Source organism: Artibeus jamaicensis, unplaced genomic scaffold, assembly GCF_021234435.1.
Source record: "Artibeus jamaicensis isolate MK-2021 breed Jamaican fruit bat unplaced genomic scaffold, CSHL_Jam_final contig_240, whole genome shotgun sequence".
In the NCBI taxonomy this organism is placed as follows: domain Eukaryota; kingdom Metazoa; phylum Chordata; class Mammalia; order Chiroptera; family Phyllostomidae; genus Artibeus; species Artibeus jamaicensis.
The window spans coordinates 20,000,001-20,019,651 of NW_026521506.1; the positions used below are offsets into that span (position 1 = coordinate 20,000,001).

Consider the following 19,651-nt stretch of genomic DNA (forward strand, 5'->3'; position numbering starts at 1 on the left):
CCATGCCAGCCAGGACTTGATTTCTAAATACCATTTACAAATAAAAGAAACTAGTATTCTTTGAAGAAATGTTCAAATCTAGGGTGGGAGCAGGAAAAATTACAAGAGAAGCCTAAAACATCATGTGGTACCAGAAAAAAGGAAGTCTTCAATGAAGGTTGAAGTTGGGGGTAGGGAGTAGTGGGGAGTTGCTACTCAATGGGTGTAAAGTTTTAATTATGCAAGATGAGCAAGTTATAGAGTTCTGCTGCACAATACTGTGCCTGTAGCTAACAATACTGTATTGTATACTTCAAAATCTGTTCAGTAGGTAGAGAGCGCTTATCACAACAAAATAAAAAGTTAAAAATGATGGAGATATGGGCCCTGGCTGGTGTAGCTCAGTGGATTTGAGCACAGGCCTGTGAACCAGAGGATGGCGGTTCGATTCCTAGTCAGGGCACATGCCTGGGTTGCAGGCCAGTTCCCAGCGGGGGACCCACGAGAGGCAACCATACATTGGTATTCTCTCCCTCTCTCCTTCCCTCCTTCCCTTCCCCTCTAAAGATAAATAAATAAAATCTAAAAAAAATGATGGAGATATGCTGAAAGGACACAGGGGCCAAATGTATAACAATATGAGTAACAGAATAACAATAGTAATGGATTTTAACTCAGAAAAAAAATATGTTTTAGTAGCAGAATGCTCTCTCAGCACTTCACAAGATCACAGGCTTTATGATCCAGTAGAAGGAACAGATGCAAATATACAAAGAAAGGCATCATATATGTCTCAGAAGGGAGTGGTTAAATGCACTCAGCAGAGTCAGGAAGGGCTTCAGAGTTGAGCCACTCGTGTGTGTGTGTGTGTGTGTGTGTGTGTGTGTGTGTTTCACTTCTAAGGCTAACTGCCTCTTTTGTTTTTTAAAATTGAATTCATTGGATTGACATTGGTTAATAAGATTATATAGGTTTCAGGAGTACAGTTCTATAATATATCATCGGTATAGTGTATTGTGTGTTCACCTCCCCATGTCAAGTCTCCTTCCATCACTAACTGCCTGTTTTCAGGACTTGGGGATATGTGACCTTGGCTTTTGGTTTTTTTCTTTAAATTAACATATAATTGACATACAACTCTGTGTAAGTTTAAGGTGTACATGTTAGTTTGATACATTTTTATATTGCAACTCATTACTAGCACAATGTTAGCTAATACCTCTGTCATACAATTATCAACATTGAAGATCTAGAGTCTTAGCAACTTTGAAGTATATAGTACAATATAATTAAAAAGAATCACCATACTGTACATAAATCTGAAGAACTTATCTTTCGGTGGCAAATCTCTACCCTTACATAACATCTCCCTATTTCCCCTTCTCCTAGCCTCTGGTAACCACTAGAATGCTCTTTTTAAATGAAATTACACAGAACTAAGTTGTAAGGTCTTGAAAACACCATTTCAATCAAGTTATCAAAGTCACATTGTCAGGAATGAGACATATTGACCCCATGTGCCAAAAATGCATAGCCAGAATCTAACAGGAAGTAAACATTAGGCAAACTCAAACTGACAAGAGATTCTATAAACCACTGGGAAAATTCCAATCTGGTATGTAGGCTAATTAATAATGTGCCAATTGATATCAACTACTAATCTTGATAACTATGTTGTGGGTTATCTAAGGTGTTAACAGGTGGTAAAACTGGGCAAAGAATATATAAGAATTATTTCCAGTAATTTTGCCACTTCCTTGAAGTCAGAAATGATTTTAAAGTGGAAAGTAAAAAGTCTTTAAAAAACTATGCTGAACATAATAAAGGACAGGAGAGCACTTTTCTGGGCTATCATGGCTAAAAATGATGTGCACAGGTTCGGCTAGTTACTTCACCTTCGTGTATGACATGTTCATTATGTGTAAAATGAGCGGCTTCAATTATATTCATAGATACCAAATTGTGCTCTAAGGAACCCCTGGGCAAGACAGGGAAGTTGAGCAAGTACACAGCTCTGGCCCCATCACCTTTCAGTCAATGCAACCCTGCTTCTATCTGCTGTTACCTGTATCATTTCATCTGAAAAGAGAATACTAAAAAGAGTAGTTTAGAATAGTGTTCAGAATAAAAAGGGAACCAACTACTGATAGATGATACAATATGGATGAAACTGAAAAACATGCTAAATGAAACAGGCCAGACACAAAAGAGTACCTACGATTCTATTTAGTACTCAAACAGGCATATCTAATACAGTTATTGCATAAATTATATCTAAGTTTATATACTATATGCTATATATTACAATACTACATATGTTAATATAAGTCAGATTAGTTATTATTTGGGTCAGGGGTGGAGGAGAATGGGAAGGAGTACATGAGAACTTTCCGGGATGATGGAAATGGTCTACTTTTAATTGGGATGATAGTTACATGAATGTGTATACATTTGTCAAAATGGAACTGTATATACAGTTTTATCCTCACCTGAGGACATTTTTCCATTGCTGAGAGAGAGAGAGAAACATTGATCATTTGCTTCCCATATGCATCCCACATTGGCTGGGGCAATGGGGTAGGGGGGGATTGAACCCACAACCTAGGTATGTGACCAGATCAGAATCAAGCCCTCAACCTTTCCGTTTTTCAGTTGTCAGGCCAACACTCCAACCAACTGAGCCACACTGGCCAAGGGCAGAACTGTACACTTTTAATGGGTACATTTGATTGTACTTCAACTGTATTTCAAGAAAGCTGACTTAAAATTTCATCTCAAATCTCTTGTATTAAAAGGAATTTCTAGCTTCCAATTCCATAGACAGATGTTTTAATGACCACACACTTCAGTATGATGACAGCAAAAGGAACATGAGAAAAGGAGAAAAAACACTATGACTAAGCTGAGCCCATACTGGATTAAGTAGTCTTAAATTAAATTGCAAATATCTGATCACATACCTTATAGAAGAAATACTGTACAAGGTGTGCTATTCTCACATAATATAGATGTCCATGAGCCAATAGCAGTTTCTTTAAATGTTTAAACTTTGGAACAGAATAATCGCTATTCCTGGCTGCTTGGCGACCTTCTTTGCCTTTAATACCTAAAAAAAGAAAATCTCTACAGGGTGAGTATTTTATTGAATAAGAAAGACACAGACTTGCTATTTTCATATTTTTAACTTGCTTACATGTTCCAGTTCAAATGTACTTTAGCTTAGTTTTTTTTAAAGCAAATAGTGCTTTCTTTAACAATGACAATGAGACAGCAATAAATGGTACAACAAAGTTTAACTGGTAATTGCCTATTTCTAACACAATATACAACTAAATAGAATCATTATTTTAATCATTACAAGGCAAAAATTATCTTGAGAAAAAAATAAATGGGGAAATTAGTTTAAGGCCACTTAGTGTTTAATTGTGTTATGATACAAGCCTGGGTACAATATTAAAGCAACCCAGAGACTGGGGTCTGTGGTCTAGGAACTCAAAACTGAAACATTACAATTAGATGGTGAAGTTCTTTCACTGAAGGAAACTCCCAGTAGCAGCCCAAGTTTCTATGAGCTCAAGAGGCTTTAGGCCACTGCCTCACTGGATAACCCATGAGTAGAACGAAGAGTTCCACACAACATAGGGTTACTTCTAAATGAGAAGAATTGGGGCATTTGGGAATCCAAACTGCAGTACAGTAATTCAGAAGATAGTAATTCCATTATTTCTCCCCCTTCAAAAACAAACAGGCTTGCTGGCATATTAGGATAGCTGCCTACCAGCAGTCTGACCAGGAGATGGGTGGGGAATGGGACAAGTTGTGCAGAAGCTGTTGTTATGTGCCAACATATTAATTCAACACTACAGCCCAAACCACCCATAAATATCACCATGTGGAAAATCAGCCAAGCAATGATCACTTCTTAGTACCAAACAGTTAAGAATCTCTCTATAAAGATATAGTGCTGCAACATAAGCAGGAGATCTGGCCAGGAACAGAAAAACAATACAGTTTCATGCATGCGGTCCTAGTGAGAGCTAAATGATCAATTGTGCTGCCAGCAGGTTTGGGAAATTCACTTTACATGGCTCATGTAAAACAATCCTCACCTTTGTATTGCTATATTCCCCCCATGGGTAGGTCGGTCTTTGGGATGTATACGTTACATGATCATATGAGAACAGTAATTCAATTAGTGGTTATCATTCCCAAATTAGAATTCAGGATGAGTGACCAAAACAATCTCTCTAGAATATAACATCACACCACCTAAAAGCAATACTGATACCTTACAGCTGCCATCTCATTAGATGTTTCTTACCTATTCCCACATGGGATTCCAAGATCATACTAACATCATTGGCACCATCACCTATTGACAGTGTTATTGGGCTGCCTTTTAAATTCTTCACCATTCTGACAATCTAAACATTAAATACAAAAGAGGTACAGAAAAGGTCAAAGTCAAATGTGAGATTGTACATTAGGAGTAGATGCCTCATTCATACTTGTAAAGGGAGGGCTCGCAAACAGAAAAGAAGTTTATGCATGTATGTACAACAGTCTTGAATTCTCAGAGGCAGAACACAGCTTTTCCAAATACAATACCAGTACCCACTTGCTTCTGGCTCTGTGAATGTACAAACTATCAAAAACCCCTGCCTCTTACCTATATTAAAGGCCAATGTGTTTCCCTCTCTTTCATTGCTTCATGTGTCCTTTGAGATTAGGTGTTGAAGGTGTGACAGTGGAGACCAGAAAGCTGATTTGGGCCACCATGCATAGGGCTGGTGGAACAAAAGTGGGAAGTGACAGAACAGTGTTTTGGGGATCCTCTCCCTCTCTCCTCCCTGCTGACACTCCCACTCCCCATTGGTGCCCTGCACACCTTATTCCCAGGGACTTATCTAACATTAAATTATTGCATTCATGTAGCTGGCAACTACATCCCCCCACTGCCCAGTATTACTTCGCCTCTCATATAAGTAGCTACTTTTGAAAAGAGGTCATCTTAAAGGTGGTGAGATTTGCAGAAAGTAGCTGAGATATGTATGTGTAAAAAGCCTGTCACTGTTCCTTGGGTGTCTCTTCGAGGTGCTGACACAGTGTAGCTGCATGTTGTGTTCATGGTAGGTACTGAATAAAATAAATCTTCTGGTGGAGTTACTTGTGGGAAGTGTATTGGGTAAGCAGCTGTCCTCCTACTCTATGTTTTAGATAATGACTGCTCTATGTATCAACCCTCAAAATCCCTGGGAACCTAGCAGCTTTTAAAAGCTTATATAATCCAGTAGTTAAATAATGCCTTGTAAAATTTCTGGCCTCACCATTGCTTTTACCAGTTAACATAAACAAAATCCATTTTAAACACAACTGAAGTGATTAAAAATAATGTACACAAGGCTAAACCACCCCCTAGTCTTTTCTTTAAACAAAATTCAGTTAGGTTTTATTTAGTATTAAATAGCATACCCCCAAAGCCACAGGCAATCAAATTGAACACAAAAATGATGGTACTGTGAAATGCCAGCTTTCCTCCAATCCCTCCTCTCATCTGGATTCTTTTACAAAACTTTGTAAGACTGTCAGAAATAATCTGTGAGCCTTTGACAAAATTAGGGAACGCGAACTAAATTGTTTTTTTATTGGCTACAATACTAGTTAAACTAATTGTACTTGTTATACTATGTGCAGTAATAACTTGTACCTCAAGGAAGAAAAACTGCAGCCAGGCAAGGTCTGGGAAAGACAATAGAAATTATCAAGGGTGACAGCTTCTGCATAAAAATATAGATTAAAAAGATTAAAGCTTGTCCTCACAGAAAGATAAAAGGCTATATGATCATGGACTATAAAATAATGAAAAATTTAGAGAGATAAACATTTTTTTTTAAACTGAGCCCCAGGTCACCTGGATTAAGAATTTCTCTTCAATCTCTAGGATAGCTTCATGAAAAAGAAATCAATATACCAAAAGCTGTTTATTGATCAACTATAACTGCATGTAACTAAATGTGCAAAACAATGTACAAAATACCAAAAAAGATACAAGGCTTGGTCACACACCTTAAAAAGCATATGATGATGTAGTAGAGATAGGGAATGAATACAAGAATATTAGATAATTTAATTAACAATACAAAATAACAATACACAATAATCTGTGCATGGGAATATATAACAGTGTCATCTAAGTCATCCATATAAGAAGGTCTATGATCTCAGAGAAGGAAGAAGACACTATATGCCACAGTAATCAAAAATGATTTTATAGAGGAGTATTTTGATCTAAATCTCAAGTGGCAAACACAAGGCCCACGTGCCGAAGACGGCCCTCCACCTTACTTCTACCCAGTGGTAGTGCCGAGCTCCTTGCCCCTAGTTAAGGAGTAGTTACATTTATACAGTCCTAGAATTATATATTCGGCTCTCTGAAGGTGACTGTGGGGCTGATGTGGCCCCCGGTGAAAATGAGTCTGACACCCCTAATCTAAATCATAAAAGACTGTTAAGGTTTACATGGATGGGAAAAAGGGGGTTGGAGGAGTATTTCAGATTTAAAAAAAATGCCATGTTCTAAGACATACAGCTAGATAAGTACAGCATACACTCAGAAAATAGAGCTGGCTTGAACAGATCAATGAGTTTTCATATAGTGGGAATGGACAGGTATACCTGGGGCCAGATCAACGGAAAGTGATATTCTGAAAGTGACAGGAAGCAGGGTGCAAGAGGAATGGAAGAAAAAGCAAGACAGCAGGCAAAGAGAAGTTAGGTGGCTAGTTATAGGTGCAGTTCAATTAGTTGTTAAAGGCCTGGACTGGGAAATAATGGATGGAAAAGACAAAAGATGTATAGAAAACAGAATTCAGTGACTGAGATCATGTGGTAGGGTAAAGCATGGGGGAAGTCAACAAGGATTTTAAGGTTTTGAATCTAGAAACCCAGATGTACAGTGCACTCAGTAACAGATGTAGAAAAAGATAAGGAAAATGACAGTTGGGCTCCAGAGAAGGCTGAGTTGAGGTGATAATGACATACCCAAGAAGACATGTTCAGTTAAGAAGCTACAGAGGTAAAGCAGAAACCCAAAGATTTAAAATTGTAGAAGTGACCTGAAAATCACCTATATGGCCATGACAGAAGAGTAAGTGATAGCCCAGAAGAGGCTGTAGTGATAGAAATAAAACAGACTGAGGACCGCAGCACAAGGGGCCCCGCATTCTGGGTGGGAGAAGCAGCACTGGGTCAGAACTTCAGAAACTAGCCTGAGCAGTGGAGTAGTTAAAATCCAGGTGAGCAACTTGAACAATGATTGGGAGGGGAGGGATATTGCCTCTGACTAAAGGGTGAAATTTCTATGGGTCCTGTTCTGGTAGGATGTGCTTCCCCAGCTGATGCTAACCAGGGTTCTCAAGGTTGAACAAAAAAGAAGAGCAGCTGACTGTGGTGGGGATTGAGAGTGAGAAGAAAGTAGACAGTGACAATGCCCTAAATTAGGATGGGCTGTGTTTGTGTGTGCGCAAACACGTGCACGAAAGTGTGAGGCAGGGGGTGATGTGATTTATATATAAAGGAGAATCCAAAAACACAGTCATGCCATGGGTGTAGAGCAAGCAGTTAAAGAATCTGAAGAAGCAAGACTAATACATATGAAAGAATACACCATAGTGTAGACAGCACTGAAAAAGTGTGTAACTGAGGCTCTAAAGTTCCTTGGACCCAGTGAGTACAAGGAAGCAAGGTGAAGCAGATCAATGCGGGCTGGAGGAGCTGAAAGAGACAGCATATTCAAGTAGCCCTTGAATTGGGTTTTATTATGAGTATACCGTATTTTTTGGACTATAAAAAGCACCCCCCCATTTGGGAGGAATAATGGTTGTTAATGCTGCTGTTGAGTTCTGTTTACATTTACATTGGTAAAATATTATGTTATTTATGTTAGTAAATATTTTACTACATTTTTTGCTTCAAAAATTTTCCCCCATTTTCCTTCTCCAAAACCTAGGTGCATCTTATGGTCCAAAAAATATGGTGATTATTAGGCCAAGGGGAATTCCAAGAGAATTCCGGATGAGGAAATGATGTGAGAAAAGCTTGGAGGTTGGCATGTGGGAAGGACACAAAGGGGCGACAATTCACATGGGACACGGGAATTACGGTGGACACAAAGTATGCAGGCACACATTTAGGGCCAACAGGGTGAACCCTCAGTGCCACACTGAGTCATCTGCCCTTCATCCTGAGGGACTAGGAAACTACTATTTTTGAGCAGTAGTTTCCTAGTGTTTGAGCAAGAATATATGATGAGAGAAGGAGTGTTTTAACAAGATTAATTTGAGAGTGTGGGGAAAGAGATTAAAAGGGAAATTGTGAAAGCAAGGAAACCAAATCAGTCTCTGGGTAAAGTCATAAGGGCTTGGACTGGGCTGGAGGTAAGAGGTTTTAAAAGATGGCACCAGAATGACAGTTATGACAAAAGGTAGAACCAATAGGACATGGTGACTATATATGAAGTGAAGAAGAGCAGGATCAGCTTTGGCTGGTGTAACTCAGTAAGTGTAGGCCTATGAAGCAAAGGGTTGCCGGTTCGATTCCCAGTCAGGGCACATGCCTGGGTTGTGGGCTGGGTCCCCAGTGGGGGACATGTGAAAGGCAACCACACATTGATGTTTCTCTCTCTGTCTCCTTCCCTTCCCCTCTCTCTAAATAAATAAATAAACAAACAAACTCTTAAAACAAGAGCAGGACCAGAAGCATTGAAGACTTAGAAAGCAAAAGAAAAATGGCACTGGTAACAGAAATAATGAAGACACGAAACAAACTAGCCTGAAGGACAAAACTTGTAGGATCCATTTAGAATGCTAGAATTTAATGTGGCACAGGGGAATCCATATGGAACTGTCTATAGGCACCCAGAAATATGAGACTTAATGAAAAGAAAAAAATCAAGACTAGAGAAAACTGGTAATTAGGGAGAAGACAGAGGATGAAACCAAATAAAAAGACACTAGATTGCCAAGTAGGGGGAAAAAGTCAGGACTGGGGACCATCACAGAAATAGAGAATGGCGAGTTTTAAGGAGGATGTAATTGAGAGTGTCACCTGCAGTGGAGAATTGGACAGGGGAATGGAAGACAGCATGATGGATTCGGCAAGGAGCTCACTGCTGTCCTCCAGGTGATCCAACAGAGTAAGATGAGAAGAGAAAATGGACGGGGCTAGGGGAGGCAGCAGACACAAATACTCATTAGAGAAGCTTGGAAGGTGAGGAACTGGACAGCCAGCTGGAGGGAACAACGAGTGAAGCATAGGTTTAATTTAAATTGGTGTGAAGACTCCTGACTTTGACCACAAAGAGGATGATGCCAGGGAAGATGTAATAAGGTAAGAATGGCTCTTTAAAGAAGAAACAAATTGGGAATTCAGCCAAGATGGAGGTGTAGGTGGAAACATTATGCCTCCTTGCACAACCAAATTTAAAAACAACAAAGTTTTAGCAACAAAAACGCAGCCAAACCACAGAAAATTGAACTATACGGAAGTCTGACAACAACGAACTGTTCGGCCAGACCGGTAAGAGGGGTGGAGCCAGCAGCGACGTGGGGTCTGGCAGGAAAGACCCACCAGATTGACCCAGGCGCTCGACCCAGCCAGGCCAGCAGGCAGCCGTGGGCGAATCCCAGGTGTGGAGTAGCAGCGGGCGAACCCACTGAGGGCTGACCAGGGTCACACATTTGTGCGCAGATAAAACAGCAAAGGAGCAAGCAGTGAGACAGACCGTGCAGGCCCCAGCGGTGGGAAGCAGCAGCAGGGACCACTATTGCCCCCCTTTAGCCCCACCCCCATATACAGTATCACAAACCAGCAACCTGGGTGGCCCCGCCCTGGTGAACTAAGGCTCCGCCCCTCATCTGTAACAGGTGGGAACAGACCAAAACATGGCTCAAGAAGAACTCAAAGCCCCAGAGCCCATAACTCTAAGCAACGAAGAAATAGCCAAATTTTCAGATGCACAGTTCAAAACACTGGTGATCAGGATGCTCACAGCACTGGTTGGTTTTAGTCACAAATTAGAGGAACATATGAAGGCTAAACTAATTGAAATGAAGGGAAATGCACAGAAAACCAATAATGATTGAAAGGAAACTGGGACTCAAATCAAGGGAGTGGACCAGAAGGAAGAAAAAAATGACCAAACAGAAAAATATAAAGAAACAAGAATTTGAAAAAATGAGGACAGGCTTAGGAACCTCCAGGACATCTTTAAACGCTCCAACATCTGAATTATAGGGGTACCAGAAGGGGAAGAGGAACAGCCACGAGTAGAAAACTTATTTGAACAAATAATAAAGGAGGATTTCCCCAATCTGGCAAAGGAAATAGACTTCCAGGAAATCCAGGAAGCTCAGAGAGTCCCAAAGAAGTTGGACCCAAGAAGCAACACACCAAGGCACATCATCATTACATTAGCCAATATTAAAACGAAGGAGAGAATCCTAGGAGCAGCAAGAGCTAAGGGGACAGTCACCTACAAAGGAGTTCCCATCAGACCGTCAGCTCATTTCTCAAAAGAGACCTTACAGGCAAGAAGGGGTTGGAAAGAGGTATTCCAAGTCATGAAATCCAAAGACCTACATCCAAGATTGCTCTGTCCAGCAGAACTTTCATTTAGAATGGAAGGACAGATAAAGTGCTTCTCAGATAAGATCAAATTCAAGGAATTCATCATCACCAAGCCCTTATGATAGGAAATGCTAAAGGGACTTACTTAAAAAAAAGAAGATAAAAAAGATGAACAGTGAAAGGACAGCAAACTCACAGTTTTAACAACCAAACCTAAAACAAAAGCAAACTAAGAGGACAGCTAGATCAGGAGCAGAACCATAGAAATGAAGATCTCATGGAGGGTTAGTAACAGGGGAGTGGGAGGAGGAGAAGGGGGGAGAAGGTACAGAAAATAAGTAGCACAGATGGTAGGTAGAAAATAAATAGGGGGAGGGGAAGAATAGTATAGGAAATATAGAATCTAAAGAACTTGAGACACGTGGTCATAAACTAAAGGGGGGGTTGTGCAGGGGTGTGCAGGGTGGAGGGGAATGAAGGGGGGAATAGAACAAGTGTAATGGCATAATCAATAAAATATATATTTAAAAAAAAGAAGAAACAAATTGAAAGTGAACATTTGCACACATGTGTAATGGAAGTCCCCAGAATGGAATATTAACTAATATCCAGTCACCTGTGCTTTCTGTAATGGTGCCATCCGGCAGCAGAGCACTGCAGTGCATTTCATACTAATCTGTAGGAAAATGCTTTTATAATTGTTAGAACTGGAGTCTTGACTAGCATTTAATATGAGTGACAATGTGGAGCCATCGATGATCAATCCATATTCCTGATGGTCTGTCCACGCTCTGAAAAAGAAAAACAATGCTGCGTTTGAATCTATTATACATTTCTACTTAGGAGCCTGATTTCTTTTAAACTACAAAGACAAGGACTGCACATGAGAGCCATCATCAATCTGCTTCCTATAAATTCCAAAGAAACAACTGTCTCAATTAATGGCACAACAGAGAATTTTCATCAAATGTTTGATATTCAAGCTGCCTATACTGATGATGTTAGGTTCTAAAAGGTGTAAAAATAATGAACATCTAGCAGTCAGTCTCCATGTAAGAAACTGAAAGTGAGCCCTGGCCGGTGTGACTCAGCTGGTTGGAGTGTTGTCCTGTAACTGAGGGATTATGGGTTTGATCCCTGGTCTCATCTCACAAGGCAGCCAATCGATGCTTCCGTCTGGCATTGATGTTTCTCTCTCTCCCTCCTCTCTCTCTGAAAACAACAACAAAAATGTCCTTGCATGAATAAAATTTTTAAAAGTCTGTTAAAAAAGAAACTAAAGGTGAATTTTGGAAATTACAGATCAAGCCCTGGCTGGTACAGCTCAGTGGATTGAGCGCAGGCCTTCGAACCAGACAATCGTGGTTCAATTCCCAGTCAGGGCACATGCCTGGGTTGCAGGCCAGTTCCCGGCAGGGGACACACGGGAGGCAACCATACATTGATATTTCTCTCCTTCTCTCCTTCCCCTCTAAAAATAAATGAATAAAATCTTTAAAAAATTAAAAAAAAAGAAATTACAGATCAAGCTCTGATATGAAGACAAATAATTTATCAGTCTAAAAAACTCCTTAACAATACAAGAAAAAGACAAAATGGTTTTGGGGTATATGGTCACAGAACACCTTTTCCTAATATTTGTTCCTGAGTGACATAAACTATCAAGTTACCTGGCTTCTCAAATAAGATAAAGTACCTAAAATATATGGTGTTCAGACCATACGGTGCTATATGTTCCTTAAGTATCATTTTATACTAGGTTAGCGGTTCTCAACCATAGCCTTCCCATTAGATTCATTTGAGCAACTTTAAAAAACTGGCCATGCCTAAGGTCTATCCCCAGACAAATTAAATCAGAGTATCTTGGGAAGGACTCAACTACATATAGGTATGCTTTTTTTTTTTAAGATTTTATTTATTTATTTTTAGAGAGAGGGGAAGGGGGGAAAAAGGGGGGGGGGAAGAGAGGGAGAGAAGCATCCATGTGTGGTGCCTCTCAAGTGCCCCCCACTGGGGACCTGGCCTGCAACCTAGGCATGCGCTCTGACTGGAAAATCGAACTGGTGACTCTTTGGTTCGCAGTCCGGCGCTCAACCCACTGAGCCACACCAACCAGGGCTACATAGGTATGCTTTAAAAAGCTCTGTAGGTGATTCTCATGCACAGCCAGGACTAAGAGGTACTAGGTACCATGAAAGAAAAATGTAACCAGTGCCAAGTATTTAAGAAAAACACTTGAGGGAAAACTTACAACTGAGAAAATTCTACCAATTAATGTGTTGTTTTTTACAGTGAAGAAAAAAATAGCGATTAGTCAATATTAGTTAAGGAAATCTGGAGTGCCATTTGAGAACCACTGCAGTGAAAATATTAGACACAGCTTGATCTCATCATTATAGATTCATTTGTCTAACTTGATGGTTCTCAAAGTTTAATGTTTAAAGGAGTATTGTTCAAGTTTCTGGGACTCTCGCAGATTCAGATTCAGTAGGTTTATGGTGGGATATGAAATTCTGTATTTCTAACAAGCTTCTGGTGATAATGGAGCTGCTGTTCTTGGGACTAAACTTTCAGTAGTGAGAGCCTAATAAGCCTCATCTTCCCTTTAAGTCCATACTCCTTAGGTGTATACTGCTAACACCATACATTTTGTACTTTTCATATTTTCCTTCATAATTTTATGGCCATTTTTTCACTAATTACGGCAATTATCAAGCATGCATTCTCCTTCTTTGCTCCCCTACCCACAGAGCTAACTTCATGTACAGAAAACAGTGGCTCAATATGCAAGCAAGCAATATTGTAAGCATCCACTGTACCTAGGCTATGTAGAAGAATGAAAAGAATTATTAACTAATCTTTCCTTGGAGAACAGAAAAGGTCCTTGTGGTGACAGAAGCATATATAATAGACTATACCAAACCAAACAAGGTATTAAGTAGTCAATATCCAATGACTGGCATAATAAATACACAGGAAGAACAGTGGGTTCTTTGTCAGGTGTAATATCTGAAATGGAACTTCAAAAGACAGGGCAGAAATTGGTGGGGGGTGGAGAGAATGTATGCTGTGTTGCACCAGGAAAACAAGTTGAAAATGTCACTTGAGGCCTTAGATGCAAACTGGTTCTGTGGGTCATGGAGAACCACTAAAGGTTTCCAAGAAGGGAATGTAAAGTCAGTACTTTACATTCAAGGCCCATTTGGCTGGCAGAGGGGCTAGAGGGATTCGAGGCTTGAGTTGCTACAGATCTGACATGGAGCACTAGTGGTGAAACTCGGGACATGAATAAGGCTTGGTAGCTGGTCTGAAGTGGAAAGGACAAAGGAGCAGAAGCTGGACAAGGTGATTCTAGGTCTGACACCTATGTGAGCTGGGGAAAGAGGGAATGTTCTGAGTTGGTGAGTGAAGTTTTCCATAAGCCCTGGCTTTTATAAAAGTGCCCCAGAGTGGTTGAATGGTGCTATGGACTAACCTGTGTCCTCTACCAAGTCCTATATTGAAGCCCTTACCCCCAATAAGATGATGGTATTTGGAGATGGAGCCTCTGGGAGATATTCAGGTTTAAAGGCTGAAGCCTTTATGATAGAATCAGTGCCCTTGTAAGAAAAAGAGACACCAGAGCTGCTTCTCTCTCTGCAATGAGAACACAGTGAGAAGGCTGCCTTCTGCAAGCTAGAAACAGGGACCCACACCAGAAGTGAGAAATTAGTTTCCACTGTTTAAGCTACCCAGTGGTAGCCTGAGCAGACTAAGACAAATGGACAAGTAAAATGCATGTAATTTGGACTGCCTTTATAAGTATCCTTTGGCTAGAGAAAGGAAACATTAATCATAAGCAATTAATAAAAACCTGTTTATTCTCATTGAAACCCTAATACCAGAACAAACAGCTGTTTTAGAATTGGCTGTAGCCTCATAAATGTGGGCTATTCATCTTTAAAGTTGGTTTAAACACGAAAGATGAGAATGCGGACATTGTTAAAGATACAGCATGGGCTCTGGAACTGGATGGACTTGTTCTATCCCTTATTAAATAGCACTGTGATCTTGAATTAAGTCATTTCATCTCTCTGAGCCTCAGTTTCCCTATCCATAAAATGAAGAAAATAAGATTACTGGGTTTGTAGTGAAGATTAAATGAGAATAATTATATAAAGTGGATAATGTTGTTCCTGGAGCAAAGAGCGGTGCTCAAGAAATGGAAAATAGTATTATCTGGGGGTGGGGGTGGGGTCTCTGAATTTAGTGCAGGCAAATCCTGTGGCAATCCTGAAGAGGAAATCAATTTGTTTATGGCCAAGGTAAATTCCAGTAACTGATTCAGGCGAGGCTAAGCCTTGGTCAATGATATGTATAGAAAAATACATCACTGAATTAATGTGGATCAGTGGCTTTCCTTGAGATTCTTAGGTACCACAAGTTCTTCTGAAGTAGCTAGTTGAAAGCAGAGTTGAAGTGTCCGTGTTAACAAGAATTTGGTTCCCTTTGGAATTCTGGGGCATGAAAATCCACACAGAAAATGACTCCAGGGTCTCAAAATACAGGGGAACTATTACAAAGACCAGTTGTATTACATGCAGTTTAAGAGACTGTGAAAAGAAGCATTTTTCCTTAACATGGACCAGGCCAAAATATCAATGCTAAGTACCCAGACCCTAAACATTGAGAAACTGAACTAATCCCCTAGACCTTGACAGGTGCAGTGTTTTCTTTTAAATTAAAGGTGAGGTAGAAAGTGCCAAATAATGTCAATGAGGATGTGGGGCTGTTGGCCACATCCTCAGGGTAAGATTTAAGTTACAAGGATAAAACACCTGCAAACACAGTATGATGAAAAATGGAGCCTCCTGCATAAGTAGCTGTGATTTACTTCTGTACCAATTCTAAATAAAAGAAACTAGCCCTGGCTGGTGTGGCTCATTGGCTTGAGCGCCATCCTGCAAACCGAAGGATCACTAGTTAGATTCCCAGGCAGGGCACATGCCTGGGTTATGGGCCAGGTCCCCAGCAGGGGGCATGTGAGAGGCAACCACACATTGATGTTTCTCTCCCTCTTTCTCCCTCCCTTCCCCTCTCTAAAATAAATAAATAAAAATCTTTAAAAATAAATAAATATAAGAAACTAATGCACTTTCTTACTTTTTAAGGCTTCTAGAACTTTTAGGAAATTCATGCACCAACTTCTTACGATATTCTATCAACAATTCATGTAATCGATCTTCTTTCCTTTCACTTTCTTCAATGGTCTTTGTGGTCAGTTCCAAGAGTTCAGTGCTGGTTTGGAAAAGGCGGCAGGCGTAGCAGGTGGATTTGGCTGTCTCCATCTTATCCCCAGTAAGCACCCAAACTTTGAGACCTGCTGCATGCAAAGCTTCAATGGTTTCAGCTGCCTGATCTTGTAGCCTGGGAGCACAAAGGAAATCTTGTTATTCTCAAATACTCCTGACAGGGATTCTGCAAGAAGGCTTATTAAAGACAGTATGTTCGCAATTCACAGCATTTCTAGAGTCTAGGCATGTTATCACAGTTGGTTTTCTTATATATGCTCTGCTCTGAGTGTGTTTTCTCTGGCACAGTTTTACTTATTAGAGTGAATTTCGAACAGTGAGGTTTGGAAAAATTCATGACATCTCTTGATATAACTGGTATCCTATGGCAGAATTAAGAATCATTCTTAGCTAAGATGTTCAGAAACTCACCAAGCATTCTTATTCACTGTCACATTAGCATATTACATTATATTCTACATCTCAGCACACAAATATTTAACATGGTTCAAAACAAGAAGGGCCAAAGATGTTTTAAGAAGATATTGAGGGAAGTTAGTGAATCCCATCCCTGAGCAGCTATAAGATTAGGAAAGTCAACCATCCTGAAAGGGAATTTAAGCATAATTCTGAAAGGCAGACATAAAAGGAGCATGATGCTTTATTTGAGATCCCTTTGGCAAGAGAATAAAAATTAAATTAGACTAAATGAACTTCATTAGAATTTCAGTAGCTTCCAATGTGCCTGAATGTATGTTTGTAATTTTTTGTTTGGTTAAGTCTCACAATTTGCACTTATAATTTCTAAAAAAAAAATTTCCTAAAATATTAAGAGTCTAAAACTTTCAGGAAGATCACTGCTGGAAGCCTACAATCATGTCTGTCAGAGCTCAACATATTAGTTAAAGAAAAAGGTTACAATGAACTCTCATGTTATTTGCTCTACCTTGAATTTCCTTTCTGCTTATCTCTGTCAAAATTTCACCCATTCTACCAGGCATCACCCCAGGTTAAATGATGTCTCCAGCACAAAGCTCCCTACGCATAATAAGACTATTTCATAAATATCTGCATAAATGGATGGCTTCATAAATATTCACAAGACCTTAGAGATGTCCAATTCATTCTTCTAAGCCACAAATATTTAACTTAAAAACCACTCCACAAACAGTTCAAAATTTGGTGTGTACCTAAAACAAAAGCAAACTAAAAGGACAGCTAGATCAGGAGTGGAAACATAGAAATGAAGATCTCAAGGAGGGTTAGCAACAGGGGAGTGGGAGGAGGAGAAGGGGGGAGAAGGTACAGAAAATAAGTAGCATAGACAGTAGATAGAAAATAGATGGGGGGACAAGAATAGCATGGGAAATACAGAATCTAAAGGACTTGAGACACATGATCATAAACTAAAGGGGGGTAATGGTGGGGATGGGGGGGTAGGGTGGAGGGGAATGAAAGGGGGAATAGAACAACTGTAACAGCATAATCAATAAAAAAATTTTACAAAAATTGGTGTGTAGATAATGCAAAATAAAGATTTCAAAACTGGAAACTAATTACCAATCTGAACAAATACCACCCCCAGTGACCGGTCAAATACCAAGAATGCTATTTTTAGTTACTTGTCTTCCACTGCAGTGGCTCCAATTAAATTCATGTTTGTTTCAATTTCATCATAAATCTTTTCCATTTTTTCTTCTCTGTCTTGTAAGGCCATTTTTGCCTCTGTGAGCTGTCTGTCAATTCTTTCATAATCATCTGGAGCAATTTCTTTGAAGGCTACACAAAGTGTCCGATACCCATCCTAGAAGCAAAATAGGAGACCTCTAGTTATGCAAATATTAATAGAAAAATACATTCTTTAAATGCATTTGCTTTACCATACAAAGAAATTCTGACACATTTTTATTTAAAAACAAAAAGAACAAATTACAACTATAAAGGTAACATTCAGTTAGGCTCAAAATAACAAAATGATTACATTCTGGGGGTAAAAATAAAAAGCAGAACGTAATACAAAGATTCTGGAAAAGTCTTCAAGGCTGCAAATTCTGAAAAGAAACTTGCTATAGGATAATGTTTTATATTAAAGTAAGAAATATTACTAAGGCCCCAAATCTAAAAATGGACCATAAATATACACTACAATTCACGTAAACAGATATTTAAACAGCAATCCCATAAACATAGTCATCTCCAGCATTTCTCTTTCTACTTCTTAGGGGTAGGGGTATATGCTCACCAATGCATTTCGTTCCACATGGACTTTAGTTGACTCAATTTCATGATTTTGCACCCTGGGGAAAATTGCTGAGTCTGCTCCTTTACAAAAGAGAAGTATATCTCCTAAAATAAAGAACCAAAGTACTTGACTTGGAATTTTAAGACTGGTAGTGGGGCTTTAATAACAGAATAACTATTAGAGTGGATGCTCCCACCCAGCTGTTATACGAGTATATCCCAAGCCTGCCTTGTATTGCTCCCCCAAATGGAATGAGACATCTTGATCTTTTCTCTGTCAGGACAACATTCACCACCTCTTGAGACCAATACAGACTCAAGTAGTAACTCTACAAGTATAGTTTACAACATGCACCTCTGTTAAAATATACTTCCTTCCAGTGAATCATGAAAGACTGTGCTTGTATCAAGAAGCTACATCTGAATGATCTTTGAAAATTTTGTCAATCATGATCTATGGATCTTGTTTGACATGTGGTCAAATAAGATCAAATAATTTTATTTTTTAAAGACTTTATTTATTTATTTATTTATTTATTTATTTATTTATTTATTTATTTATTTTTAGACAGGGGAAGGGAGGGAGAAAGAGAAGGAGAGAAACATCAGTGTGTGGTTGCCTCTCGTGTGCTCCCTACAAGGGACCTGGCCCACAACCCAGGCATGTGTCCTGACTGGGATCGAACTGGCAAACCTTTGCTTTGCAGGGTGGTATTCAATGCACTGAGCCACACCAGCCAGAACTCACTTTAAATAACTACACAGATTGGCTTTTAAAATAGTGACTTGATCGTTTTTACCCAAAACTTGAGAATACCTTGGTAGAATGGTAGTACAAGTATAGATTTATATCAGTCCATGCACCCTGGAAAGTAGTCCCAGTTGAGCATTAAGAAAGAAACTTCATCCTTATAAGGCAAAATGCTGAATTCAGCAAGTTAAAAAAAAAGCATAGCTCTGAGGTCAAGGCCCTTGACTTACCACTTCCCTGGACACCTTACCCTTTGCAGTAGAATGCATGTACGCTGTGCACAGGTAAAAACAGACAGTATTCCAAATGTTACGTGTTTTTTTTTTTCATTTTCTCTCACACATCCAATTTGTTTAAAAGTCACAAAGCAAATTCCACATTGACATAATGTAAAGTTGGATGTGTTCCCTGTAGAGTCTGTCTGTATCTTCTCATCCTCACATTAAGGAATATGCAACAGATTGAATACTAGAAATTAAATTACTGGAAAATTAATCAAGGCTATTTTGGAAGAAACCACCTGGACACACATACACACAACCCGCCACCCCCCCCCCACAGAAACAGAGGCTTCTGAGAGCCTGCAAATGAAACAGGGGTTCTCCCTATGAGTCTTGCTGAATTCAACCACCAACTACCCTGACTCCTTCCAAAGATACAGGGGAGGTCTGGGATGATGGTACTGTTTCCCTTGCAAAGGGCAAGCTTCTTTACTCTGTCAAAGAGGCCAGAGTGCTGGAGTAAAATTAGAATGCCCTTTGCCATTAGGCGAGGCCTTAGTTAT

General features: G+C 39.6%; 1 protein-coding gene across 8 annotated transcripts in view; it reads right to left on the bottom strand.

Moving 5' to 3' along the window:
• Positions 1-19,651, bottom strand: part of ATP11C (ATPase phospholipid transporting 11C) — a 197,730-nt gene that overhangs the window by 39,986 nt on the left and 138,093 nt on the right. For 6 of the 8 annotated variants that reach the window (XR_008391049.1, XM_053662336.1, XM_053662333.1 and 3 more), the window contains 7 exons: positions 18,118-18,221; positions 17,498-17,679; positions 15,748-16,011; positions 11,758-11,817; positions 11,222-11,396; positions 4,301-4,403; positions 2,940-3,085 (listed from right to left, as the gene is read on the bottom strand). Coding sequence is in view for 7 of the 8 variants with exons in the window: in XM_053662336.1 (XP_053518311.1) it covers positions 2,940-3,085; positions 4,301-4,403; positions 11,222-11,396; positions 11,758-11,817; positions 15,748-16,011; positions 17,498-17,679; positions 18,118-18,221 (1,034 nt within the window). In the remaining variant the exon portion in view is untranslated. The remainder of the gene's footprint in view (positions 1-2,939; positions 3,086-4,300; positions 4,404-11,221; positions 11,397-11,757; positions 11,818-15,747; positions 16,012-17,497; positions 17,680-18,117; positions 18,222-19,651) is intronic. The other 2 variants (XM_053662337.1, XM_037139904.2) reach the window with 1 other exon arrangement.